This window comes from Penicillium chrysogenum, assembly GCF_028827035.1.
Source record: "Penicillium chrysogenum strain IBT 35668 chromosome Unknown utg000004l_segment0_segment0, whole genome shotgun sequence".
NCBI lineage: Eukaryota > Fungi > Ascomycota > Eurotiomycetes > Eurotiales > Aspergillaceae > Penicillium > Penicillium chrysogenum.
In genome coordinates, this window is record NW_026622752.1 from 3,426,362 (window position 1) to 3,453,508 (window position 27,147).

Here is a 27,147-nt window from a genome sequence, read left to right on the forward strand (position 1 = left end):
CTGTTGTCCTAGAATATGTACCTAGGAACTAAAAAGAAGAGCACTGACAGCAGTGTTACAGCAGCATTGTTGAGGTGGTTCCAATCATCCTATCATCCTATGCGCAAGTCTTCTCCTAAGCGAAACCCATGATCCCTACTGTGTTGCGCAAGTCAATCGGTGACCCCACTGATTGGATCACAGCTCTCTATGCTTTGCCCACTTAACCTTTTTGAACTCCATGTCTCGAGTCTATACTCCGTACTCCGTTCTCCTTCACATGAACCCGAGGAATCTCGGTATCTCGCATGCTTGACAGCTACCTACACCTTACCGTACAAAGACTACTTAGGATACTTGAGAATTAGTAGATGCATGTCACGCGATCTTCTCCACCTTTGTTTGCTCTACGGTATGGATACCACACTGCATATGTTATACATGCCATATATCAATGTCTTCAATGGAGTACGTTGTACAATATACGCTTTACGCTTTTGCGGTGGGGTCACCTCGGGGTTCATTCCCTGCATGTGCTACCTTCAAGATCTAAGGATCTATAAACCTCCCCAAGGTCCTTGCAGCCAAGGTGAGTTCTGATTCTGTGCCGTGTCCGCCACCGCGCTAAGAGAGGTAGCTTGGGTGAACGATTACCCGTGATAGTCTGCTATCAATGTGCTCCATACTCCGTAGTGACCAAGTAATAAGCATAGAATAAGAGATAAAATAAGAAATAAGAAATAAGAAATAAGAAATAAACTCAGACCCTCAACGTCCAAAAGCGGATAGTAGACCCTGGAAATCCGAGAAAAAAAAAAAAGGAATTCCGAGGGAACCTTGGAACAAAGGAACCGTGTCCAAACCATGGGAAAGGTAAAAAAAGGGGCGTTACACAACCGGCGGGCCCCTTATCAGGGTCTGTGTGTTCTTTTTTTCGACTCCAACTTGTATGTTGTATACTCCGTACTCCATACGGAGTACGTTAACCAAAGGAAATGAGATCTCCTCCATTCCGTGGTTCGTAGCTCAGCTCTGTGATTGGGTTTTTTTGAATGCCCTGGATTCAGGGGGAGGCTGTGTAGCTTGAAGCTTTGTACATACTCCAGTCCCGATTAGGTTCCTGATATCTAACATTTACGTTGTACAACATACGGATACTCTACGGAGTATACATTCAACCCCGGAGAAGCAGTATACGGAATACGTACTCGATTTATACCTAGGTAGTTTAGAAGTCAGTGCATATTCACGATAAATGTCAGGGCACATTCAACTGCATCTGCATCTGCATCTACATTGAAGTATACTCCATACATGCCTACATAAAAAAAAAACAGAAACTAAGCATGTTCAAACGTAATTCTAAAATGAATTATTCCCCACAAGACCCACATCTGCCAGAGCTTACGCGGCCATTTCCTGCGCCAAGACTCTTCCACGGCAAGCTTAGGCATTCGGCGCTCTTGGCAGGGTGTTTTGGGGAGGGGGGGCACTTCTCGATGGGGAACCATTGGCAAATCCATATGCCCCTCCTTTTTTTGATTATTTTGTACTTCCCCGGGACCCTGTGATGACGAGTCTTCTTGGTTTCTATTTTTTGTGTGGCAAAATGGAAAAGGGGGGTTGGATTCCCCCCGTATGAAGGTGAGAATTGAGGGGTTATTCTCTTCGCTAAATGTTTTACTTAAGGGAGAAACATTATCTCTGCTTATAGTACCAATAATTATTGTCGAATATGTGACGTTGAAGTTGTACCCCAGACTCAGACCCTGTTTGTTTTAAAGATCTCGGTGATTGACATGATTGTCGGCCTTAGGAGCGATCCCTGCCTGATTGCCCCTGTCATCATGCTTAGCCTTGTCGATTATTCTAGTCAGTACGTTTTATAGAAACGATCGACTCTATGTTGTACAGAGCTGTGGTCTTTTGAATTAGACATTGAGGTCAATTACACTCGCAGTTTTACATATCTGTACTTCAGATGTCACTTGAAAACTTATACTAAATGCAATAACCGTTGCTAGGTGGGAATATATATCACCTTACTGGAATCACACGATAGTAAGCAGCCACAAAGTATACCTACGATATTCATCACAAAACACAATTAATCACAATTCGAAATTTGAATTTGATATTGAAATTGAAATTTCTGTTAACGATTTTCGCGAATGGGATACAGTTACACATGAGACGCCAAACATCCCCCCCAGTATGAAGAAAATATCGACCAGAAGAAAAAGAACAAAACACCGGCTAGCAAGTAACACACCCATAGAATCTGTATCTAATAATGCATGAGGAGAAAAGCAGACCATCCAATTACAGCATCGTCATTTACACAATGATGGACAGTTCTGGTCGGCCAACGTCGCCCTCCATGTCCGGGTAGTAAGGAATCATCGCATCGGCTCCTTGGACGTAGGCATCGTTGTATAGTCTCCAGTAAGGCGTGCGGACCTTCCGAGCAGGGTGGAACAAGCCAGCCCAAACGTAGTTCATAACGATACCAGTGCCGACCGCCATGCGGATGGCTTCAATGGCTTCAATGACTCGATCGATGACGTGGGGACTGGTCTCGAAGATGTTGGGGAAAAGGAGGTTCAGCAGATGGACCATAGCGTCCTCGCAACCAAGACCGATAACACCGAGTGCGACGTGCTTAACCGCGCTGGCAGCGGTCTGCCGGTGGACTTGGTCACGGTCGACAAGAGCATCCTCCAGCAGCGGCGTGACAGCGTAGACATAATCCTTGCCCATCTCGCCGATGTACTCGAACAAGAAGGACAAGGACTTGAGCACACCATTTTGCACGTTGAGATCAGGCACCCGGTATTCATTCATCAGTGCCGGAAGTACAGTGAACGGCGCACAAGTTTCAGCCACGATACCGATGGCGACAGCGGTGCAAACACGAGACTGACGCTCTTGTACTCGCAAGTTTCCGAGAAGAGCGGCTAGGACATCCTGAGGACCAATGGCCTTGGCAATGAAACCGAATGTGTTGTTGGCCGCCCGGCGAATTCCCTTCTTGTGAGCCTTCAGCATATCCATCAGCTCGAAGCAGATACGCATCCATTCACGGGCATTCACGGACTCGGGACCACGGTCGGCAATACGACCTACGAGATCAATCGTGTTCTCCTGCACCTTTTCGTGACGGTTGCGCAGAATGGGTGTAAGTCGAGGAAGAAGGTCGCGAATGGGTGGCTGCATCTGGGTGATACCGACCACGGTCACAATGGCACGCAAAGCGCCCAGAATTGAGCCTAGAACTTCGGGATATTCTTCACCCAGGTATTCGTAGAGCACGATACCAAGCTTGCCCATGAGCGCCTCCTCGTCACACTGCTTCATCACCAGCGCAACGCGGGAGATAAGGTCGGCCGCCTGTTGTCGAACAGTGGGGGACTTGTTATTCAGACGCCAGAGAATAGTACTGACAATCTGGGGGATATATGCCTTGCATCGTGTGCCAAGCGCATTCACCACCGTGCCGAATCCATTAAGAATGATAACGTCTTCGATGCTTTGTTCCTGGAAGGCGAAGAGGACACCATCAATGAGGCGTTCTTCCAGCCTCTCAGAAATGTCAGCGGCTCCAAGTGCTGCAATCAATTTCTCGACCGTTTCCACAGTCATCTTGCGATATGGCTCGCTTTCGTCCTTCAGGTTGTTGACGACGCGCTCGAGAATCTCTCCAACGCCCACTTTCTGGCCCAGGTCCACTGTGGTATCGACTACCTGGCGGTAGTTTCGTCGATCGAGCGCCATACGTCGCATCCAGAAGCCTTTGAAGAACTCCGTCAAGACGTGCTCCTTCAAGTAGCTGGCAGTCACACCTGGAGTGCTTGCACATTGAGAAACCACCTTCAAGACAACCTTCTTCATTTCCTCGTCTGGCGAGGCGAATTCTCGAATAAGGATCTCCATGATTTGAGTGGTGTAGTAGTTGGCATACTCCTCGTCCATAAGAGGAATGATATAGCCGACAGCCTTGAGGAAGGCAGAGAGACCCTTGCCACGCTGCTTGCGGGCACCGGTCCAGAGAGGGCTGAGGATGTCATCGAAGCTTTCGATACCGTATGGGTTTGCAGCCTCAGCCAGAGAGGCCAGAGATAGAGCAGTGACAGTCCGAACCTTAGCTTGTTCATCACTGAGGTTAGCTGCAACGCATCCAACCAGCTCCTTTAGATGAGGGAGAATAGCGCAACCCATGAGAATAGGGATATGCTGGACGATCTTAACACCGGTGTGTCTGGCCTGCCATGACTTCTTACTGCGGCAGACAGCGCGGAGGAAAGGAAGGAGGGCGGGAATACCGAGGGCAGAGGCCACAACGGCGAAAGCGCGTGCTGTCGTGTTTCGCACATATTCATCAGCGTGGTCAATATCAGGACGCATAGTACTGATCATTGTAGCAAGACCGGCGGCCTTAGCAAGGTTCGAGATAATCTCTCGGCCTTCAACGCGAGCATAGTAGTCTTGATCGATGAGAAGTGGTTCGATGACAACCAAGATTTTATGAACATAGGGCCGGACCAGATCATCCAGTTTGTAGAGGATTCGATCAATGACCTTCACCAGCAAATGGCGCTCCTGGTCTTCCAGAGTCCTTTCCATGAGCAAGGGGAGAATCTGATTGAAAAGAGCCCCAGGACCAAAGTCGCGTGCATTGTCTGTGATTTGACGGAGGGCAGTTTTGCGCATGGGCGGAGTGCCGTTCTTGATCTTGAGCAGCAATCTCATGATCTTTCGCTCCTTCATTTCTTCCACAGTCATGCTGGTTTCATCCCCACCCTCCATCAGCTTACCGAAGTAGGCCATGTCCTCCGCCTTGAAGAATTGAAGTTCACCGACACCGGGGATATCACTGGGAAGATCCTTTCCTACGGACTGAACACTTTCTGGCTCCTGCATCATGAACCCTCCGACACCACCGGCGCTAGGGATGGGTGCTGGAGTGGCCATGAGCCTGCGGGCCTGGGTTCGGACGGGTTCATACCCGGGAGGAGGGTCAAGGACCTTATAGCCATCGGCCTCACCGGGAAGCATTATATCGAGGTCTTCATCAGACCAGCCGACAAATTGACCGGGGACTTCAGCCCCCAAACCGACTGCAGGTGTAGCGGCCCCTGCTTGAGATGGATGGATGGGAGTGGCGAGTCCTTGATTGCCAACGGGGGTGGCAGCTAGGTCCCATCTCGATGGGGCAGATTTGGGTGCTTCTTCGGGAGCAGGTGCCATATCGAAACGTGATCTTTTGCCTGTTTCAGCAGTAGGCTCGCCCCATCGGTTCTTTCGCTTTTTTTCGGTAGCCACCGCAACGGTCGAGCCTGCCTCAGCATTTTCTTTGTCGTGTTCCACCATCTTCAAGGTAGCCTGGTCCTCCGTGACATCTTCACCCTTCTCGCGCTTCTCTGCGATCAGCTTTTTCACGCGCTCCTCTTCCCTATCCAGCTCACGGAGGGCCATAACCTCACGGTAGGTTTGACTTTCTCCTTCAACATTTGCATGGGCATTGGCAGCAAAGGGATCGGCGCGCGTCGGGGTAAGGGCGCCACGGTTGAATCGGCGCTTTTGGTAGTCTGTCTCGCGGTCCGCAATTCGCCCTGACTTTTCACGGCCTAGCAAAATATCCTCCTCCTCAACGCCGGTTCCGCGCGCCATCTCATCGATCTGGCTTCTGGTAGCAGTGTATTGGCCGACCAGATTGTGACCTCCATCTGCATCCTCCATTTCTTCATCGCCATCAACAGCAATCGAAGTATCATAGCCCGAAAACTTATCAGCTCCACCTCGTTCGTACAAAAATGTGTCGAAGGATTCCGTTAAGGAGGCTTTGGTCGAGTTATCAGTGCGTTGGGAAGATTTGTCAAAGGTCTTGGAGCCTTTCTGACTAGCAGCAGCCGCATTGCGCTCAGCTTGGAGCCGTCGAACAGCCTCGATATCGGCTACAGTGGGGATCAGTATGGAGCCAGGCGGAAGGGCTTGCGAAAACTTACCGTCAGACATGGTGACGAAATGTAAAAGTCGCGAGGATATGAGTGAGCCTGTATTACCGCAGAAGGGAACACCGCAGCTACATCCGGATTGAAAACCGCTGTAACGGTCACAATAATGGTGATTGAGGATGCTGTGTTGCTAGCCGCCTCGTGATGAAAAGGTCGTGATTAGGTTGCACGTGATTAGACGCCTTAGCTTCTTGGGCTGTCCGGTCACGGTTTACTAAAGTCACGTGCGGTGTGACATAAGCATGATCATAGCGCGGGGTGCTGCCCCAGGCACTTTAGGCGGTCAACGACGGCGGAATAATGTGGCAAGCCGATTCCACCGGATCCCAAAATTGCAAATTAGGTACCTTTTGTATGGCAACTCCATACAAAACGTACCTAATTACGATATGAGCATAGCTCAGCTCTTAAACTAGATAAAGGGAAGATAAAGAGGCTAAGTTATACTATGGGTCTATTTAAATCGACATACTGCTAATTAATCCTAAATATGCTATATAGGAGTGTGAAGAACACTTCAAAAAACCACATACAATATTGCATAAAAGACCCTTTTAATACGCGCTTGAGGTTTCTTACTATAGGCAATATTAGGACACCTTTTACAACATATAATATATCTTGTTTTATTCCCTAACCTTTCCTAAGGGTCGAGCAAATCGATGTTATACTTACATGTATGTTATGCTTAAGTACCATTTGTATAGAGTTGCCATACAAAAGATACCTAATTTGCAATTTGGTGAGAACGGTAGGAGTGGAAGGCTTGCCACGATGATGGCCAACATCCCTAACAGAAGGGAGGTAGATTCTATTCAAAGAAAATTTGACCAAAACATATTACATTGTCAGAGCATCAACTCCCTTTGAGCTACCACTACCAATAGTTGGTTAAGAACCATGGATATCTCTACCTAGCTGTGCTATTCTGTGCTCTTCGCTCTATAATGCCTCATTTGATCAACTCTCCCACTGTAATTCATGGCCCATAAATGTATGTATTGCTACCTGATTGGTAATCTCAGTTGTGGCGTGGCGAAAGCGCTTATAAGTCTATTTTGTCCCACAGCTGGTGTATCAGGGACATTTGAAGGTTTGCATAGACTTTAGCGTTTCTGCGCACTTGAAGCTGAGTGTTTAATTATTTCTAAAAATGACTGGGGAAAGGACAAGAAACTCTCCGATAGCCAATGACAGATCTAGTATAGGGGCTGCTACAAATAAGCGCCTGCAACATTTCAAGCCTCAGAAATATGTACTTGGTCAATATGCTTTCCAGGGTGAACTATAGTTGTCTACTAGGTTAAGAAAGACTGCAAAATATTACTCATATCCTAATATATTCCAAGGTTGTCCAACATCAAAGCGGTTTTCTGCGGGCTTGTAAACAACGACGGTGCTAGTGTAACCTATAAAGCCCTGTGGTTACATCCTTTTCATTCTAACCAACACAGTCATTGAAATTTCATTTCCCATCTCTCCAGCAACCTTTCAAGATAGGTGGCGTTGACAACAAAGAAGCCATTTTTAGCACAACATTGGCCCCAATAGTGTCCCCAGTCAGCGGACTCGGATACTTTCTAAGCGTACTATGTGGACAACGCAGATGTGGATGGCGGTGTTTGTTAGACAAAATCTATCATTGGCCCTTTCAAAAGGCTCATTGAACCAAAGTCCACTACATTTAGTCGAATTCGGTTTACGCCGAGAGCCTTCCCACCTGTGCGGCATATCTCAAACCGAGCATGTCCTTTGTTACATATGAAAGTAGCATTATCGAACTTCCTATTAAATGGGATATAAATCCCTGTTGTTGGTTTTACCCTTGTTCTTATACCCTAGTTCCTTTTCACAGCCCCAGAACTAGATTTGTTCGAGCATATTCTAGCAACTGTCTGCATCCTATAGATCGAAAATTACCCGGCCATCATGAAACTATTCTTGGCGTTGTCACTGCTCCTTGTGGCAAACGTGGAAGGATACTCGGGTCTTCCACATCCTCTGGCTCTTGCTTCCTCATTCACCCAAATCTACCACCAACTTGACACGATCAACCTTGGAAATTGCTCTCTGGCAAATTTATTCCTCTCATTGAACGCGACAGATCCACAGCTTCCAGCACCGTCTACGAACTTAAAGCTCAAATATGTTGCATTGGGCCGAGGAACACAGAACTATACCTGTCCATCCGATGCTCTCTCGGATTCCAAAACTACCATCAAGCCCCAAGCCGTAGGGGCAGCCGCTACACTCTTCGATGCCTCTTGCATTGTATCGTCATCTCCAGCCCTCCTCCACGAAGTCCCCGCAATTATCAGCAGCACTCCTCTTGGATCACTCGCGTTCATGGCAGCACTTGTGGCCCAGGGCACGAGGAGTAACAACCTCATCATTGGTGAACATTATTTCGATGCTGATGGAGAACCGGTCTTTGACATGTCACTGAGTGGCTCCAATTCCTGGATTGCTACTAGTAAAATAGCCTCTACTCCAGCGCCAAAATCAACATCGGGATCATCTGGTAATGTCCCGTGGCTTAAGCTAGGATACAAGAAGGGGAACGGCATTCAGGTAAGCTCAGGCCACTCATCCATAGCTAACCACTGGGTCTGAGTAGACATATCTGATCGAATTATTTTATATAGGAAGTTTACCGAGTGGTGACATCCCAGGGTGACCCGCCATCTACGTGTGCTGATCAAAATGCAACAATTCAAGTTGATTATGCTGCAGAATATTGGTTTTATGGGTGACGGAAGCATGCTGCGTTTCTGCTTGAAGCCATGGGGGGACTTCTGCATTTTCTTTTTACAAGCGATATATACGACTGCGAGAGCAAGCCTTATCTACTATATGTGTCTATAACTATGTGGAAGACACCGTTGGCCAGATTTATCGAACCATGTTCTTCTATCTGTTGGTTGTCAGTATACTCTGAATGACAGCTCCTAACCTCTGCACCCCCTCAACTAGCCGCCCTTCATCCTCGCACATGAAACAAAGTCTCAGCCTGCGATGCAAATCTCCCCCTGGGACATTCCGTCCTGGAACTGCAAAAGTCTCACCGCTACCCAGCACCAAATTTTGCATCTCTAAGGCCTCCTGGCACACCTGAGTCGCGGTCAACGCAGCCGGGAGCTGAACCCAGATGTAGTATCCCCCGGCGACTGGACTAATCTCTGGATCAGGAGTAAATGACACACCAAGATGACCGAGATGCGTCCTGATTGCCGATGCCAGAAGACAATGTCTTCTTCGTCCTTCCGGAACTAGGATATTGGTAATATATCCAGGCAAGAAGTTATCCTCAAGGAGCTCATTGATGAAAGTTGACATTAGTTGCGAAGGAGCACCACCGGAGCGCGTCGAACCACTGTGAGGAGGTTTTTAGCTTACTTTCAGCATTTTGAATCAAGAATAAAGACTCACGCCTGAGACAGACCATAGATGAAGTCCTTGGTCCCTTCAGCCCATCCAACCCGACATCCAGGACCAATAAGCTTGCTGAATGATCCATTGCTCACGACATTGCCGAATGGATCTTCTGTACCACCATCAACCACCCGATCTATATCCACAAGGCGCAGTTGAGGATGCGGATTAGGGTTGGCAGGATGTGTCACACCCCAACTGAGGAAATCATACACATCATCAGCGACGACAAGAGCATTGTACTTTCGCGCCACTCTGATAAGTGTCTCACGTCGCGAGCGAGACATCGTCGTCCCCGATGGGTTAGAGAAACTAGGAACACAATAGATGACATGCTTGTATATCTTTCTATACGACTTGTGAGGCTTGTATGTCTTCTGTTTCCGTTAGCATTGGTTATACCGAAAACAACCATATTAGCACCGAAAGAGCACATACCCGGTCATTTCGACAGGCCGAATCTCCACTATGCTCAAATGCATCCAATGCAAGTTCCAGTGCAGCAACGTCCATACCCTCCTCGTCCTCGGGTATCCCTCGCATCCGACCACTAAATCCAGCATCCTCAAATACCCGGAAGACAAGATGATACGTTGGCTCCACAAGCCATATAATTTCTGTCTGTGCTGGGTCCGTGAATACCTGCAATACACATGCTAGGTTCTGGCTGGCACCGCCAGTAATGCATATCCGCTCAGGGCTGATGGGCTGCGCAGGTGCATAGTATCGGGATAGCCAGTCGGCTATATTTTTTCTTAGGGGGAAGTAGCCTTCGTCGGGACCATAGGCAAATCCTTCGGTGAATATGGCTTTGTTGGATAGGGCGTTGTTGGCTGCTCGTTTGAGGCGTTCAACTGGAAGCATGGCTGTTGCGGGCCATCCCTGGAAAAGGTCAATTTGAGTCGTGGATGCCATTTCTGATATATTGGAGATAATAATACTTGACAAATATCTTTGAGAAGATTCACTCACTCTTATACTTGGGGTGGATGATTTGCACCATTCTTGCTTTGGGAATATAAGCGATCTAGCCAATCACATTGAACATCCGCTCTCATTTCCCCCAGATGAAATGGACGATCGCTCATACTGTAGATTTTATTACTTGATTTCTCCTCTCTTGTCTACTCTACTTACCAAATATTGTTCAAAGAGAATTCGTTCTCTTATTGGTCGTATCGCTAAATAATGAAAATCCTTGAACGCCCGCAAGAAAGCCACCCATTCCACGATTGAGACCAACAATGGGCCAGCGCCAGGATGAATGCAAACGCAAAGAATCAAGAAGAACAATGCCACCAGGCACCATGTAAATCCTGCCGCTCAAATCTCAAGGGGCGGAATTGCATCCATGCAGAAAACGCCGATGTATGCGTCCCTACCCCGCTAACGCAAGCCATCCCCTATTTCAAACACATCACGGACCAGACCAGCTCCAACTTGGGAGTTGGAAATTTATACATTGTCATCCTCATAGACGAAGTTGATATCACGGATGCGACGGCGGTTGGTGGCAATGAACTCCTGGTCACCGGGGGTCGCTCATTGCGATTGTTGGCGGTAAGCATGCTCTGAAGGCTCATGCAGACGCTCTCAACTGTTTGCACTGGGGACCAGCCGGCGGAGCCCAGGAGATCAAGGCAGATAATGCCATTGCTGTAGATATGGGGATGCATTGGGATTGTGCGGGGTGTGCCAGTGGAGTCAGGACATTGGATGAATTGGACCTCTGGGGGTTCTAAAATGACTGTCAGAACCCATAATGATCTGATAAAGAGATAGGATGAAGATAAGAGGAACAGGATGGAGCCGAGAGAGACGATAGAGATATCAGCTGCCGGCTGAGAAATCGGGACTTACCGATAGGGTACTTGTTACTGAAGGTAAACTTCAACCGATAAGTTTGGTCCAGATAAAGAGGATTCTGGTCAAGGATCTTGATGTCCATCTGCCATTCCTCTAGATTGTCACACTTGACGATTGCAATTCCCGGTGGGACATGCTCTTGCATCTGGAAGGTCAAAGGTCAGAGAAACATGTTCATAGAATGAACAATATACATGGGCGGTATGGCATGCTCTCAAATATGCGGGGGAACAAAGGCGATAAGCCCGAGAGAAAATGGAGGAATTGGTACCTTAACGAGCTCCTATAGTTTACGAATATAGAGTCAGCAAGTTAGGCATTTCAGCACCCTTTATGTTCAGAGTATAATCACCTTGCTCAGACGCTTTGTAGCGAACATTGTTGCGATGTGGTGAGAGAAAAGATTTAGATGTTTGAGCTCCGGTGGAGAAGGACGGGAGGGGCGGTGTCTCGATTAGGTGGAGTACAACGGATGATGTATGACGTTAAGGACGGAAAATGTGATAGACTTCTCAACTGAGATTGAACTAAAGAACCAAAGGATATAAGATGGCCAAAAGAAAAGAGATATAGTTAAAAAGATCAGTCTGAAGCTAAGTGAGGAGATTATCTATCACTTATCTATCGCTACACGTGATATCGACACCTGACCATATATTGGGTCATCCATAGAGGTCACATACTACCCACCTGGGCAGGTACCTTTTATATTAGGTAGGTTTCTATTTTGCCAGGCAGAATTTAAGCACTGACATTGGCGTGCAATATAGAATGAGCGGGTTCAAGTTACATAGTTGTTACATAACTATCCACCTGGCAGCAATGCAACTATATATCAGCGAACCGGAATAGGTACATATATAACATGTGAATCTCAGCTATCTCGGATTTTTCGCCATTTTATTTTGCTCCCCTCTACAATCTAGTGGTGCTGGCTTCTAAGCTTGAGATATAGGAGATATAAGGTCATTATACTTTGAAGTATTTTGTGGCTGATGGCGTATAAAACTTAAAATAAGTCTCTATCCATCAAAATAAGAAAGCAACCCTGAAAGCGCGATGATTGCCTGAAGACTGTATGTTCACCCCGATTTGACTAGGGAAAATGGGAATCACAGAATTATATCCAAGAAACCGCAAGACAGATAAAAGAAAAGTACAGGGCAGAATGGGCACAGGAATAGCATATGGACAAGATGAATGTGAAAGAGATACAAATAAAGACAGCAAGCAATTTACGCAGAAGCCTTCTCGCGGGCTTCACGTTCAACCTTCTCCCGCTCCTCGGCCTCCTTCTGCTCACGGACCTTGGCCAGTACAACTTCACGGAAAATAGCACCGCGAGCAGCGCTAGCCAGACTCTTCTTCTTCGCGTGGCCAGGGGCAGGGCTGGTAGGACTGGCATCGTCACTTGGAGCAGGGGGTTCCTCCACGCTCGGCTCTTCGGATGAGGCGCCCATGTCCATGGGGCTGGGGATATCCTCCCCATCCTCCTCCTCGTGCATCTTGAGCGACTCGATACGGTTGGCGAGCTTGACGATCTCGATTCCGCGGCGGAGACGGGCACGTGCAATGTAGGTGCGGATTTCAGGCAGCAAGTCACGGTCGCTCGCAGTCTCTCCGGTCAGCCATACGTGCTTCAGAGCTTCCTCGGAGGAGACTCGCTTGCTGGGGTCCGCATTCAGGAGACTAAGAATGAAATCTTTGGCATCCTGCGACACGTCGCGCCAATACCGCTCGTGGAAGATGATGCGGCCTGTCCGGCATTCTTCGATGAGGTCGGTCAGGTTCTCGGATCGGAAGGGGGAGTAGCCACATAGGAGGGTATAGGTGATAACACCGAGAGACCACATATCGACAGCCTTGCCGTGGCCCTGCTTGAGCATGACCTCGGGGGCAGCATATCCAAAGGAACCGGCCATGCTGGTCAGTACCTCAGAGGGGTCGTGCAGCATCTTTGCAATACCGAAATCTGCCAAGACCAATTGAGAGTCGGCAGCACGGGTGAGGTAGAGGAGGTTCTCGGGTTTCAAGTCTTTGCAAGGGTTAGTTACATGTACAGCGCTAGCATGACATAAAGAGACCGACCTCGGTGAACGATGTTGCGCTTGTGCAGATAGTTCACGGCATCAAGCACCTGGCGGATGGTCTGCGACGCATCCTTCTCAGTGAACTTGCCATACTCGCAAATACGGTCGAACAGCTCGCCACCAGTGGCTAGCTGTGTAACGATATAGAATTTGTCCTAGGTCCACGATTAGAGCTCCGCAATGATCGCGCCAAAGATAGACATGCTCACCTTAGATTCGAACCAGTCGACGAAAGAGACAATATGGGGATGTTGGAGTGATTGCAGCATCTCAAGCTCATCGTAGACCATATTCTCATTACCACGGACATTTTTCTTCAGGATTATCTTCACCGCAACCTTCTGTTTTTCGGTGCCTTCCGCCTCACGAACAATTCCATATGTACCTGCACCCAGCGTCCGTCCGAATTTATAGAGAGCCCTATAGCCGGCGAGAAGAAAACAGGTCAGCGGATGTGGGGCAAAGGAGCTAGGATGAGGAGGCGGTACTTCTTTTCGTAGCTCTCTGGCTGCCCGGACAGCTTGTTGAGCATATTTGCGACTAGGAGACCGAGTGTCAGTACATTGCGGGGCCTGTCAGGCGAATCGCGCAAAACAAATGAAGCAAGGGACCCCTGGAGGAGCCGACCGAGCGGGGAGGGCTTAGACATGGCGAAGCAGACCCTGACACAAAATAACAGCTAGAAGTCCGAGTCCCCCCAGCCCCCATATATCCCACAGAGAGCTCATAGGGGGCGTATAGATTGACATGGCAATTCCAATGCAGTGAAGAGTCGGATTGTGGACAAGGCAGACGTGAAGCCGGACAATATTCGGGCAATACCAAATGACGAATCATAGCAAGACCGGATGGAGAACAAAGGTCCCGCAAATATGGAATATCGACTCACAACTCATGATGTGGGGATAGGGCTGCGGACGCCTAAGGTGACAGACGTTGCGATGGGCTCGAATGGGCACGGAACCCGTTAGGCAGCAGGGACTAGGAAGGAGAGGGTTGAGGATTCAGGGATTGAGGCCTTAAAATCGAAATGAAAGGTCCTAGCAAGGAAACCGGGTCAGTGATATCGAAAATTATAGAAACACCAGATTCGAGGGGTCAAACATGCGCGGGGGTGGCTCGCATGAATTCCAAACAGAACCAATGGAGGAGACATACCACACGCAGACCAGAGATGACAGATTGCAATTCAATCGCAAGTCAGCTTAAGAAGATGAAATTAAAAAAGGTCAAAAAAAAGTGCTGAAGAGGGGGAGATCAGGAGTTCTAGACGCGATAAGGCTTGGGTGATTCGGGGCTGTAGGGTTTAGCGCCAGCACAGCCACAACGGGAATGTTACTGCCTCCAGAGTACTACTCCGTATAAGGAATTAATATACCAGAACATCATAATACCTAGGTAGGAACTCAATTAAATAAAAAGGTGAGAAATATGATGAAAACATGAATCAAAAGATGTACGGTGCAGATTTAGAAAGTCAATAGTCAACATGAAAGCCCAAATTTACATAACTATAGTGTAGACCCAAGACCTATTTGCATGTGACTCGGAGATGTCACTATTTACAACATCCTATATGACAATCCACAGTCCTCATCTTAAACATAAGGTCACAAATAGAACCGAGAGCTGTAGTAGACCTATTTACACAGCACCAATTCATTCCGACACTATTTCGACAATCAGAACAGAACAGAAAATGACAGCACATGTGGACTTCAAAACATGCCAATACTGAATGACACTTAATATAAAAATTCCTTTCCTGATTGGCAATAAACATCCTGACTCCACCAGGCCAGTGTGGCACATCGTCACCAGACGTCATAGGCTGAGCTCGAGGTATATGAACAACCTTGGCAAGATATTTTCTTTCCGCTGGACTTGAGCTTTGCTATTATAATATCAGAACCTGAACTTTCAACCATGTTATTTTTCCTCTTCTTCCTTGCCTTCCAGGTCATTCTACTTGCGGCTTGGGTCTCTGGTTATCTAGACCCATACCAGAAACATCTCCAAGAGCTCTTGCTCGACTATATGGGTGAGACGACGGTGTCGTACGGACTGAAAAGTATTTATATCAAATAGGGAATGATAAGCAAGTATACTGACCCAGATTCACAGAAAGTCTAACTGGCAAAAAACTCACCGAGGACCAGAATCTAAGCAAGATTCAAGATCAACTCGGGAATCAACTGGGTGACATGTTTGGAAAAAGAGGCCTGGGAGAGGGAATTGGTTCGGTGTTGAGTAAAGGTCTTTGAGGATTTGGCTGTTAGGACGAATGACAAGAATAACAAGATTGACTTTTGATTGTTGAAATAAGATTAAGATTAAGACTAAGAAACAAACCCAACCATGGCGATGTTTCCAGGCGACCTCCAGGAAACATAGGAAAGACCATCGGTATCGTGACCTTTCGTATCGAAGCGAACGAAGGCGCAACAATGTTCTTTTCCAGTATACCAGATGGCATACTCAACTCCCCACCAGACCAGCTCGATCCGCAGCCAAGGTGATCAAATACAAACCAGGATTCCTACTTGACAACCACCCTGGTAGATTGAGCAACACAATGCCCATCGAGCATCTTGAATAAGATAGCTCCAATGCCACGCAACTGCATACGCACTTGCACAACTCAACCCCCGAAAAAGAAAGACGCAAATCACAAATCGCAAAAAAGATCAAAAGACACCAGCAAGTGGATAAGCGGTAAGATCTCACTGCTGTAGCCATTCGCGAGATCCATAAACTGTCTCACCAAGCTCCGCCAAAGCAACTTCGCAAAGCTTATCGTAGTAATCGGTTCCCTTCCAGAGACTATGCTTCGACCGAATACCAATCCTCCAATCCTCCTTCCTGAGCCGCTCAATGCGCTGCGCCTTAGTCTCAACCCGAATAACATTTCCGTACTCATCGATATTAGGCCCCTCAATCACAGGAGGTTCCTTGGATGCATCAGAACCGGGCTTCGGCTTCACGGGAGAAAAAGTCCAGAAGGAGGCAGATCGGGTCATTGTCGTGTTGCGAGACCGACGGGCCTGCTGCAAGTCCGAAACATGCTTGATCTGCTTGCGGAGCCCGGTAACATCGGCGGGAATGTGCTCACGGAGCCACTTAACAGCGCCGTTGAACTCATTGATCTGGGCGGCACGCTCGGCGCTGACAGGCGCGGGGGAGGGCTCTCTCGACCGCAACAAGGGCGACTTGGTGCCTATCTGCTCTGGTGAGTCTGCGGGGGTGGCGAATGGCGAGCCGAGAGAGGGGATCTTCTTTCTCATATTCTTTCTCATAACTGGAGTGGGCGTCGATGGAGACAGGGACACGGACAAAGGAAGGACGGGACTAAGACGCTTCGGTTGTGCTAGGATAGAAGAGTTCGTCTCCTTTGTGTTAGCATTCAGACGGCTGGATGGGATTATCTTCAAGGGCAGCCGGGGAGGGCGAGCTCGGACCGGTCGATTCACCTCATTCCAAGACGTTTCTTGCTCTGAACCCCCGCAGATTACCGTTGCAGAACTGCTGCACATCCGCACCTCACCGGAGCTCTTCCGGATTGCAAGCGGGGATGGAATGAGATTGAGACGCTTTGCTGGATCCTCAAGTCCAGGTGGGAACTTAATCGGAGACAGACGCACTGGTGGCCACTTTGGAGAGCCAGACTTGGGCGGCGCGGGGGCCACAAAAGGGTCGTCGGCTCCCGCGATAATAGAGTTATCAATCATCCGGGCGATGCTTCGGACGATAGATCCCCCGTTGGGAAGCCCCTCTCTGGCACTATTAAAAGAGAGCAACTGGTCTCTCGTAGCTGTGCGAGCAGGGACGCCGCGTGGTGGAGGAGGGGGCTCACGGGTCGGAGGTGGGATATGAAAAGCTGGAGGAGCTCCATAGTCAAAACGCGAGACATCTCGAGAAGAAGGAGGTGGCGTCACACAAAAAGCAGTGGTGATAGACGAGTTTGAAGGGGAAGAGGGAGAAGGGTCTGGCGAAGGAGGCGTGCGAGCCAGCCTAGCATCATGAGCCGACAGATTCTGAACTGACAGAGCTTCAGTATTTGGGCCATGACCAGAACCAGAGGAGACACCGTGTGTCGGCGAAAGCCCAGGGCTCCACACGATAGTAGTCAAAGAAGACCGAGGAGACGAGTCAGGCGAATAGAGAAAAGTAACTGGCGAGTAGATCTGGTTGGGGTTCAGAACAGGGGGTGGGATCGTAGCTGGCAAAGACTCATAGGCAATCTGAAAGCGCTCCATAGCAGAGGTCAGAAGCGGGACCTTCGCAGTGGAAAATATATGAGCTGCTCGTCCCATATACTCATATGAGGTGGCTGCATAATAGTGGAGATAGGTCGCACGGATCGGATGGAGCTATGTATAAACCCTTTAGCGATGAGAATGAGATTAGATCTGTGGAGCACGAACCGGACTAGACGCGGTGTCTATGAGTTGATTGCAACGCAGGGCACATTGCTTGTATTGCTGGTTGAAACATAGCCATTTCACATTAAGGAGGGCTTTCTTCCATTCGTGGGAATTCTGTGGGGGAGAGAAGACACCAAAGGACAAGGCCTCTGATGACATTTCTGAGGTATGCGACGAGGAAGAGGAAGTCATTGTGGAAGCAGAGGGAAGATGTAGATGAAAAAGGAAGAAGACATGAAAAAGGGAGAAGAGATGAAAAACGAGATGGGATGGGAGAAGAGATGAAGTGCTTTGATTCCTCTAGCCTGCCCAGTTGCCTCTGGTGCCTCTGGTGTCTCTGGCAGCTGGACGCGGTACCTACATCATTCTTTGGGAAATCTGCGTGAACGTAGAATGCATGTGTAAACCGAACATAATATTAGCTACTGGAATTGTAGATAGTTTGGATCTCATTGATCCCACATATCTGTGCCTCCTCACATGGCTTCCGACTAAGGATATCTGCCAGTAATAATATCCTACATGCTCATACTGGTTGGTCATCTAGACCTGCTCAACAACCTGAACACCATTCATCTCATGCTTGATATCAGCCCGTGACAATGCCTCACCAGTGGCCGAAAGCGACTCTAAGAAATCAGCCAGTAAACGGTCAAGTTCTGCTGTCACCACACCATCATCCATGCCCTCCATCAGACTTGCCGCGCTTGGGGGATTCAGAGCCGGGAAGAAGATTGGTCCCCTATCTTCTGCCTGCGTTGTCGGGACTTCAGACACGTCATGTCGTACGTTTCGTACGGTTTCGAACACGGGAGACCCTGGTTCTGAGACCGGGCCCGATGTCACCGAGGCAGCGGTGGGTGTTTGGGGAACTGGAACGGCTGTGGGTAAAGCTGTCATACTATCTTCGTATGAGGAAGTTCTGGAGTGCGCCTTCCATACAGGGTGAGATTCTTCGTCTGGGCCGGGGCCATCGAGGATTCCGGAAGCCTCATATTCATTGTAACCGGCTAATTCCAACATGGCGGGGAGTTCGGTGTCGAAGAAATGACTGTGATGAAGCGAGTTTGCGCCTGGGGGAGTGGTGGGGCGATCGAAGCGGAAGGGGTCGTAATCTGAGTCGGATGTATTCGATGCTGAAGTCGAAGGACGTGAGTCACCTGGCTCATCTGTTGACGGGGGCTGCGACTGCGGCGGAGGCTGGACCTCAGGCAGCGGAGCCCGGAGGGTGTCATGTCGGTCATCGTAGCTTTGGCTCTCGGGTACGGAACCCATGACTGGGAATGTCCACTGCATGGTGGCTCGCTTCTCAGCCTGGAAAGACTCCTCTTTTATGGGCTCCTGTGCAGGAACTTCCTCCTCTTTTTCTTCCGGTTGTTCCTCTTCATCTTGTACGAATGACGGGAATTTCCAGTCCATGGTGGGAGGTCGAGGACCAGATGGCACAAATGTATCTTCGAGATTTTCAACGTCATTCGCGCGGCTATCAGATGACTTTGAGCTATTCTCAGACGAGGTCCTGTTCAATCGAATACTGGAACGGTTCGCTCGGATAGTGTCTGCATCGACCAGTTGGAAAGGCTGCGCTGATGGAGCTCCTGCTGCGTAGTGTGAGGCCTCGAATGACCCGATGTCGATATCGAGAAAAGTCGAGGTGACAGAGGACCGGTCTGTTTCCGCACGAAGGGGAAGATCTGAGGTGGGCTGCTCAGGTTCGATGGGGACAAAGTCATTTTTTGTTTCGTACTTGTAGCTGGGCTTTCCCTCGTCAAACAGGCCTTCCATTGCCACAGCGCCTCGGCGCACACGTTCATCGAAGTTGGCCTTATCTTCATAGTTGAGATCATCCTCCGAAAACTTTTCGTACATGTCTTGCTCAGGGTGCATGTCGGTAGGACTGATCGACTGCTCCATCTCCGCTAGCGAGGCCGCAATTTCATCCAGGTCAATGACAGAGAATCTTCGCTCGAATCCATCTGTGGTACTGAAATTCCAGTCATCCTCTGACTCCTCGATGCCTGGGAGTTCAGCTGCCGCGGCGCCGCCTGGGTGGAACAAAGAAATCCGTTGGCCTCCTCGCTGGGACCACTGGTAGTAATCTCTCACCAACTCACTCACAGAAGCAGTCGGATATTCCTCTTCCGTATTGGCAATGTAGGGGTGGGCAAGGATGTCTGCCATCGTGGGGCGAGTGTTTGGATTGGAGTCTAGAGCGTAGGTGATAAGATCCTTCAGGCCTTGACTGTACTTATCGCTGTCCAGCTGGGGAGTCTTGCGATTTAGTTGGCGACCGATTTGCATTCGTTCTCGCAGGCCTGCGTTTGGCGGGTTCCCGTTCGCAAATTCAAACAGTGTGCACCCGTACGCCCATACATCAATCTCATTCCCGTATTGATGGGGCTCTCCGCGAGTTGCAAACATCTCTGGCGGCATCCAGTGTGGTGTGCCAATCCAAGTGGATCGTTTGTCTCGCTGTGATTGGAGAACACCAGCAACACCGAAGTCACAGATTTCTAGACGGCCCTCTTCATGAACAAGAATGTTTGCAGCCTTCACATCGCGATGAATGATCCCAGCGTCGTGAATCGCGCGAAGCCCAACAGCCAGCTCGCGAGCAATTGGAACGATGTATTTCTCATCGAGCTTGTCGTTTGTCGCACGCATCAATGTACGGACACTGCCACCGGGACAGTACTCACAAACCAACCACAACTGAGAGTGAATCGAGATGGCTTCAATGATCTCGTTGATATTTTTAGCCCCGGAGTCCTTCACTTGCTTCATCACCTTTGTTTCATGGATGAAGTCTTTTATCGACTCATCTCTGAAATCTCGAACTGACTTGTAGTCGAGCGAGTCAATATCCAGGACTTTGATGGCAACCAGCCGACCCGACGGTCTTTGGTGACCCTTGTAGACACGGCCATAAGCACCTTTGCCTATCAACTCTTCAAACTCGTATGGTGGAACCTCAGTTTTCGCACGGCGACACATCTCTTGGACGGCCACACCCTGTTCACGAGCCAGCTTGATTGCTTCCGCCTTGTGCTTGGTGATGGCCGCCATGGCAGAGGATGGGTCCAACAGACGAGATGTTCGAGAATCCATAGTGAGTGAAGATATGCTTAGAATGAGCCAGGTGTGAAGTATGTAAGAATGATTGTCAAGTAAGAAAGCTGTAAGAATGATACGGGCGTAAAGTGAGCAAGGAGTAAAGATAGAGACAGGGTTGGGTGAGGCGATTGTGAAGGAAGTGTAAAGATGGGTGACTTCTCTGGCGTGAAGTTAATGATTGAGAGTAGATGAGGTGCGTTTGCAGGTCGGACAAAGCAAGTGTTTGAGCTTTTTGCCAAAACGCTTCAGGACTCTCTTGTGTTTTGGCGTGATCTTCTTCTTTCCCGAGTTGAAAGAGATTGTCGATGGGCGAGTAGCGATACGAAGAGGAGACTTCCGGTAATACCGAGGGGACTCTCTAGGTGAAGGACACCCTTCGAAGATAGTGCGGAAGGAGTGTTGCTTTCTGATCACGTAGCCAATCGGACGAATCTGCGGGGCGTGTTCAGGGAAAACTGTGTACCGATTGCCGCGCCCTTGAGCCTGGTGGGAACTTTCAACATTCACTTGTTGTCCCTGGTGATAATCAATGGGGAGACGTAAATTTCTGAAAGAGGGGCTAGGGGTCACCGAAGGAGTCCGAGGAGAAGTATTTCGAGTGCCGATGGCAGTTGAAGTGTCGTTAGGAGATAGCGGGGAAATCCCACGAGGACTAGTTGAGGTATTTTCTAGCCCACGGTTGTCGAGTGCAGGTGTATCAGTTTTGATAGGAATGCTGGAAGAATCTTGCTCTCCGACCGGGTTACTGTCCCCCAAATCTTCGGAGAATCGGGAAATCCGGGGTGAGCTGTTTGAGGGTTTGATCTGACTGCTGGCGAGCGTCGATGTATTAGCTTGGGCACTGTCTTTCGGTGGAACTCGTTGAGCGTCAGAAGGAACATAGGAGAAACTTTGCTTCCTGACAGTTTCGTCGTAACCGGGAGGTTTTGGGAATGATCCGAGTAGCCGCTCAAAGCTCCCAGGGTGGGTTAAAGTCCTGGGGTCCTGGGGTCCTTCGCAATGGCGTTGGGTCTCGTTGAGGTTATCAACAGATTCGGGTGGCTCACCTGTTTCACTGTAGACAGATGAACTTGCAGGTTCAACGGATCCTGGGCGTGCAACGTTCTGCGATGCCTTGGGGTGTTCGGGAACCTCAGGGGACTCGAGGCAGGGAGGCTCGTTGTCCGTTACAAACTGTTGGAGTAACTCTGAGAACAGAGATTCTGAATCAGCGCCGATGAGAGAAGTCCACTCTTCTGCGTAGTGAACCAGGTCTCTTCCTTCTGAGCCTTCGCGATAGTCACTAGGATGACGGTGGCTGGATCGCAGACGCAACTGACTGGAACGTTCACTGCGAGGGAAGTAGGTCAGTCAAGGAAATCCACCCAGTAAACGGAGGAATATCTTGCCTAAGCCTAGCAGAGGCGAGCCTGCGAGCAGTACTGATAGAGCTGAGCTGGCCAGATTGATTTTCGCTGTGACTGGCCTCTAGTTCCACGCCCGCAAATGGGTCGGATGAGCCGAAAAGACGGAGCAAGAATTGGTGCTCGCTTGGAGTAAAGCCGAGCTCCTCAATTAGGTTGTAGATACTGCTAGACTCGTCAGCCATTCCGCTTGATTCAGATGGTAGGTCATTCGAGCCCCGGGTTCAATTTTATGAAGGGAGGAGGTAGAAGAGATAAGAGTAATCGTGTCGCGCGATCATCGCTTTGGGACCTACCTGATCGCTTAGTTAATCGAACGCCGAGACCTCCCGAGGTCATCTCAACACATGAGCTATCTGAACATCCATATAGCTGAGTAGACGCGCGCCGAGCTTCGGTTTGGGCCACCGAATGTTCCACGGGGGCGAGCAGCTTTTGACGGTGATCTAAGGCTCCCCGATGAATATCTCAGATGTCGCAGCCTGGTCTATACAAAGCTCCCCGCCAGTATAGTGTGAAACTTGAGCAGAGTGGATATGAAAACAGGGCGACGAAGACCGATGACTTGACGTCGTTGGCGATGTTATGGCACGTGATATCTACATCCTTATCGATGAATACACCCTTATCGATATTATCGATAAGTGCACCCTTATCGTGCTGACCGCCTTACTTCCAACATTGCCAGGCCACAAAAGATACTAGTAAGGGCTACCGCAGAAGCCCTGGAAGCTGTGAAATTCACTAGACATATCGATCGTTCCAAAGTAGTACCATGATCCCAATTGGCAGTCAAGGTTACATATGTAACTAGGCAGAGCTTATCGGTTATCGTGGGGGCTTATCGCTTGGGCTCTTTTTGCTATATGCTGTTCCCTATATACGAACTAAGTCTCAATAGAGAGCTTGAGTTAGATCAATTGTTCCAATTATGCCTCCCATTCTCTCATCCTGCATCTGTAACATATTTATCATCCCGTTGCCGGAGGGTAGCCAAAACGGCCCATACTTCCCCTAACAGCAGTCACCCGCATCCCGACATCTCCGCGGGTGTATAGCGTGGGGGTTCTTCGGGCCGCACTCCGGGTTCTTCAGGGAACTGTTCCAGCTTTCCGATCCTCTTTGGGGTCTGAGGTGAAACTAAAATGAAACATATTTTAACATCTGTCACCTGGAGATTATTACTTCCAATTTAAATCGAAAAGGACATCCTCTGCTCCTCGGCATTTCTCGACCGTGCTCAGTTTCTCGGACTTCATGAAGCCATGCCACTCTCAATGGACACGCTTTACTCTGGACCCTAGTCCAGAAGAAGGACATCTTTCCGAGCCAGAAATTTTGCACGTTGGAAAATCAGAATTTTATCGCATTGATGATCGTTTTCGGGAAGAAAATATAGCCACAGCTACTTTGATCTTATGGACGTCAGCCTGGGAACGGAATTTGCAGCTATTGGCCCGGTTATGGGCGGTGTATATCCTCCTTATAACTCGCTGGGTATCACGACGAAAGCACAGGCAACACGGAAGTTTACCTCCCGGGACGCACACATCTCGTGCAAGGACCCGTTTTCATTCCGGGAGTGGGCTCTACGGAGGAGGGCGATGGAAATTTGATGGCATTGGTAAACAACTATTGCACCCTGTCCAGTGAGATGCATCTTCTCGATTGTCATGATTTCACCAAGGCCCGGGCGATCATCATGCTTCCTTTGAGACTTAGAGCTGGTCTACATGGCAACTGGGTTAACAACTAGAGAATGAGCAGTCCAGTGTCTTTCTGCTATTCATTTGTTACAAATATGAACTGCTAAAGTAGAAGCAGAATTACAGACGTTCTGAAATGTTTCCTTAGGGTCGTCTTAGGTGACACATATGCGACATGCTTCCCCGGAAGGACCTGCAGCTCCGCATATGAGTACTGTACCCTTTCTCAGGCATTTTGATAGAGAGGCTATGCAAAGGCCCAGGGGGCTGGTTTGTAAATCTTTCTGATTGGATGTTTGTGTTTGCACGTCACGAATGTCTCGGTTGCCTCCTCCTGCAGGTAACTACAGGACAGATCCTGACATTTCTCATTCATGAAGAGTCGATGCATACATGTACGCATTTTAAAGCCTAGGTAACTATGAGAGATAAGCTCGATTTCTTTCCTAGTTACCATACGTTTATTGTGATTGATAAGGAGAGTTTTCAGACTTATACAACGCTCCACTTCTAGAAAACCTGCCACGAAGATTAGAAGGTATGTAGCGTTATTTGTTCCTGTTTTTCCAGGCTTACCCAATAATCTTCAAAGGTAGGTGGATACTCGGTATTTTACAGGACTTGATTTCGTGGGCTGATGAACAAAGGGATATATGGACTCTTTGTGTTCACTCCAGCACTGTTGAATAGATAACGGATGCATATAAAGAGATTTCGGCATCTGCACAGGCAGCTGCTAGTTCTACGAGAGTCATGATGGCAGTCGTCCTGCCATTTGCAACAACCCCTATGTATACCAAACTTGGTATTCACTGGGCTAGCTCGCTGCTAGGGTTCTTTGCGTTTGCTCTGGCCTGGATACCCTTTGCTTTCATAAAACATGGCAGACTTATCAGGGAGAAAAGTGGTATTACCATTGAATCGCATTGAGATTTGCAGCGTTATAAAGGCTGAAATCCAGTCTTATTTTAGATTGATGTATGTTGTAGATCTACCCATAGGGCCTTGCTACGGAGTCTGAAAAGCACCCTTGCTGCTTTGCTCTGCACGAAAGTTAGCCAACCATTCCAGATTATCAGCCACCGTTTGGTCCCACTGATCGTCCGTATCATACGAAAGACGTCTTGCCTCTGCCTGAAACATCTCATCGGTGGGGATAATGCCTCGGCTCATCATCCGTTGTGCGTAATGACTCAAATGACGGGTAAGAACTTCGATGTAAGAATCCAATTGAGGCTCTTGGACGGGCTGCAGCTCCGTGTCCGCAGATTCTGGAAGCACTTGTGGCACGCCCGATGCATCCACGAATGCGGCTCGGGATAGCATCTGAGAGAGATGATCATTGGTATCTCTGTTAGTGGCGGAGAAAGGGACGAACGTTCGTGATTCGAAGTACAGCAGATAGGGCGGGACACTGTTTGTCACTTGTGCGGTGATATCTGGAGGAAAGTCATGATCGCCTTTCCAATTGGCCATGGTGCAGCCTTTGCGAAAGTGAAATGTCAGATGATCGGCCCGTTCCTCCCAGGTCGACATGCGACCGCCGCAGAATCCGCACCGGGAAGTGAAGTCCGTGACGACATGTTTCCAATCCTCAATTAATGGGATAACGTCGAGACGGTGGAAAAGCCGCAAATGTTGAAGGAGATGATCCTTTCTCCGAAAAGTACGCATTTTTTGCTGACAGGGTCCGTGATTGTGTTGCTCCAGGTGCTCCAGAGATGGATCGAGTTGGTTGCAATAGGCACAATGGGCTCTACCGGTTGACTCCAACACCACAGACCCTCCAAATGGTGCGCACGCCCAGGTCTCCAGGTTGAGATGTAGAGACTTTTCGTGACGCATCCAGTCAAATTTGTTCTTGAACTTATCACAACAAAATGTGCAGCAAAATATGCGAGGGTCGTTAGCCGAACTTCTCTTTTTCTTGCCAGCCTGTTTCTTCTGAACGCCTGCAGATGTCTTGTCCGAAGCAGTTTGGCTACCATTAGATAAAGCAGACAATCCGGATCGGTTCGAGCGCTGAGAAGATACACTTGTGGCGCTTTCTCTACTAGCTGTTGAAGGTGCCCGGGATCCTGAACGATGCTTTTGGAACAATTCGCCCGCCCCAGACCCAGGCGTACCAGGCCGTTGAAGCCCACCGGAATATGCCGAGAAATTCTCAAGGGCACTCTTGATAGCTGATAGACTGGCAGCCTCTCCTTCAGGTGGCGATTCCTTCCAGCGTTCCAAAGGATCCGCTGGACCTGCAGTGGGTGGGATAAAGGTGGCATTTGATCGTTGGTCGATCTTCTTTATCATATATCCGCTTTTTCGTCGAGGGAGTCCTCTGTAGCCACGTGAGAGATCCCTCGGTTGAGAAGGTCCTGATGTTGATTCTCCGTTCTCAATAGTTCCACATGGCGATGTTGTGGTAGGCCAAGTGAATTGACCAGAAGATAACTCAGCCACTTGGGTAGGTTGCTGCGTAGGCAATGATTGCAACGATACATGGTCCATCCAAGCAAAGTCATCAAGCCCCTGAGGACTGAAATCACCGTAGTTCGGTGGGAAAGCGCCTGGGGTCGCATTCAATGGCATTTCTTCCGCGGCGCTCCCGGACGGGAAGTTGGCGGTATTAGAGCTAAAATCATTGGCGGAACTATAGTCTGCAGCATTCCAGCTGGAAGGTAGCGGACCCGTCGGGTCAAACAATGCGGGTGTATATGTGTTATTGGAATATCCAGGATAATCGAAAAAGCCGCCAGTGTGAGGTGGCTCAATGTCCCCTTCAGGGTCTATGGGTATATTAGTGTCATAATCTCGGTAATTTGAGGTAGGCAAAACTCGTACATTTCGAGGATTGACGCCGGGAGGCTGCCATCTTCTTGGAGAGGCAGCTGGGAAGGGATCAATACGATTGTATTGGATCTATCTGGATTGACTCACTCTGAGGAAAGGAGAGGGAAGGGAAGGAGTGGAGCTACACTAAGTGCTGGGACGAAGAGGGTCCGGTGATCGTATGCCCCAATGACACACCGCAAACCAAATGACAGGGACAAATACTGTATCCGCCCAGGCAGCTATCGGTGCCCTCGAGGCTAATTAAAATGCGAGAACTTGCCAGTGGTAGTGGC

At 48.9% G+C, this 27,147-nt stretch overlaps 10 protein-coding genes across 10 annotated transcripts; 2 read left to right on the plus strand and 8 right to left on the minus strand.

The window, feature by feature from the left end:
• Positions 1–2,316: 2,316 nt before the first annotated feature.
• Positions 2,317–5,994, minus strand: N7489_007261 (U2 snRNP complex subunit HSH155; the record flags this gene model as incomplete). Its single annotated transcript, XM_056713011.1, has 2 exons — positions 2,317–5,933; positions 5,985–5,994. 2 exons carry the CDS (start codon positions 5,992–5,994, stop codon positions 2,317–2,319), a joined length of 3,627 nt encoding a protein of 1,208 aa, XP_056566726.1.
• Positions 5,995–7,922: 1,928 nt separating this feature from the next.
• On the plus strand, positions 7,923–8,746 carry N7489_007262 (DUF3455 domain-containing protein; the record flags this gene model as incomplete). The annotated part of the gene is made up of 2 exons (XM_056713012.1): positions 7,923–8,564; positions 8,639–8,746. The coding sequence occupies 2 exons, from the start codon at positions 7,923–7,925 to the stop codon at positions 8,744–8,746; spliced, it is 750 nt and encodes a 249-aa protein (XP_056566727.1).
• Positions 8,747–8,903: 157 nt separating this feature from the next.
• N7489_007263 (aminotransferase-like domain-containing protein) lies at positions 8,904–10,340 on the minus strand (the record flags this gene model as incomplete). The annotated part of the gene is made up of 3 exons (XM_056713013.1): positions 8,904–9,366; positions 9,423–9,802; positions 9,864–10,340. 3 exons carry the CDS (start codon positions 10,338–10,340, stop codon positions 8,904–8,906), a joined length of 1,320 nt encoding a protein of 439 aa, XP_056566728.1.
• A 488-nt stretch (positions 10,341–10,828) lies between these two features.
• Positions 10,829–11,670, minus strand: N7489_007264 (ubiquitin-conjugating enzyme E2; the record flags this gene model as incomplete). The annotated part of the gene is made up of 3 exons (XM_056713014.1): positions 10,829–11,163; positions 11,286–11,436; positions 11,644–11,670. The coding sequence occupies 3 exons, from the start codon at positions 11,668–11,670 to the stop codon at positions 10,829–10,831; spliced, it is 513 nt and encodes a 170-aa protein (XP_056566729.1).
• An 856-nt stretch (positions 11,671–12,526) lies between these two features.
• Positions 12,527–14,030, minus strand: N7489_007265 (serine/threonine-protein kinase; the record flags this gene model as incomplete). The annotated part of the gene is made up of 4 exons (XM_056713015.1): positions 12,527–13,326; positions 13,380–13,536; positions 13,591–13,801; positions 13,870–14,030. The coding sequence occupies 4 exons, from the start codon at positions 14,028–14,030 to the stop codon at positions 12,527–12,529; spliced, it is 1,329 nt and encodes a 442-aa protein (XP_056566730.1).
• Positions 14,031–15,307: 1,277 nt separating this feature from the next.
• On the plus strand, positions 15,308–15,645 carry N7489_007266 (uncharacterized protein; the record flags this gene model as incomplete). The annotated part of the gene is made up of 2 exons (XM_056713016.1): positions 15,308–15,452; positions 15,506–15,645. The coding sequence occupies 2 exons, from the start codon at positions 15,308–15,310 to the stop codon at positions 15,643–15,645; spliced, it is 285 nt and encodes a 94-aa protein (XP_056566731.1).
• A 459-nt stretch (positions 15,646–16,104) lies between these two features.
• N7489_007267 (uncharacterized protein) lies at positions 16,105–17,997 on the minus strand (the record flags this gene model as incomplete). Its single annotated transcript, XM_056713017.1, has 2 exons — positions 16,105–17,751; positions 17,806–17,997. 2 exons carry the CDS (start codon positions 17,995–17,997, stop codon positions 16,105–16,107), a joined length of 1,839 nt encoding a protein of 612 aa, XP_056566732.1.
• Positions 17,998–18,348: 351 nt separating this feature from the next.
• Positions 18,349–20,913, minus strand: N7489_007268 (putative serine/threonine protein kinase; the record flags this gene model as incomplete). Its single annotated transcript, XM_056713018.1, has 1 exon — positions 18,349–20,913. The coding sequence occupies one exon, from the start codon at positions 20,911–20,913 to the stop codon at positions 18,349–18,351; it is 2,565 nt and encodes an 854-aa protein (XP_056566733.1).
• Positions 20,914–21,090: 177 nt separating this feature from the next.
• N7489_007269 (uncharacterized protein) lies at positions 21,091–22,507 on the minus strand (the record flags this gene model as incomplete). The annotated part of the gene is made up of 2 exons (XM_056713019.1): positions 21,091–22,249; positions 22,284–22,507. The coding sequence occupies 2 exons, from the start codon at positions 22,505–22,507 to the stop codon at positions 21,091–21,093; spliced, it is 1,383 nt and encodes a 460-aa protein (XP_056566734.1).
• Positions 22,508–25,036: 2,529 nt separating this feature from the next.
• Positions 25,037–26,894, minus strand: N7489_007270 (uncharacterized protein; the record flags this gene model as incomplete). The annotated part of the gene is made up of 2 exons (XM_056713020.1): positions 25,037–26,808; positions 26,864–26,894. The coding sequence occupies 2 exons, from the start codon at positions 26,892–26,894 to the stop codon at positions 25,037–25,039; spliced, it is 1,803 nt and encodes a 600-aa protein (XP_056566735.1).
• Positions 26,895–27,147: the final 253 nt, after the last annotated feature.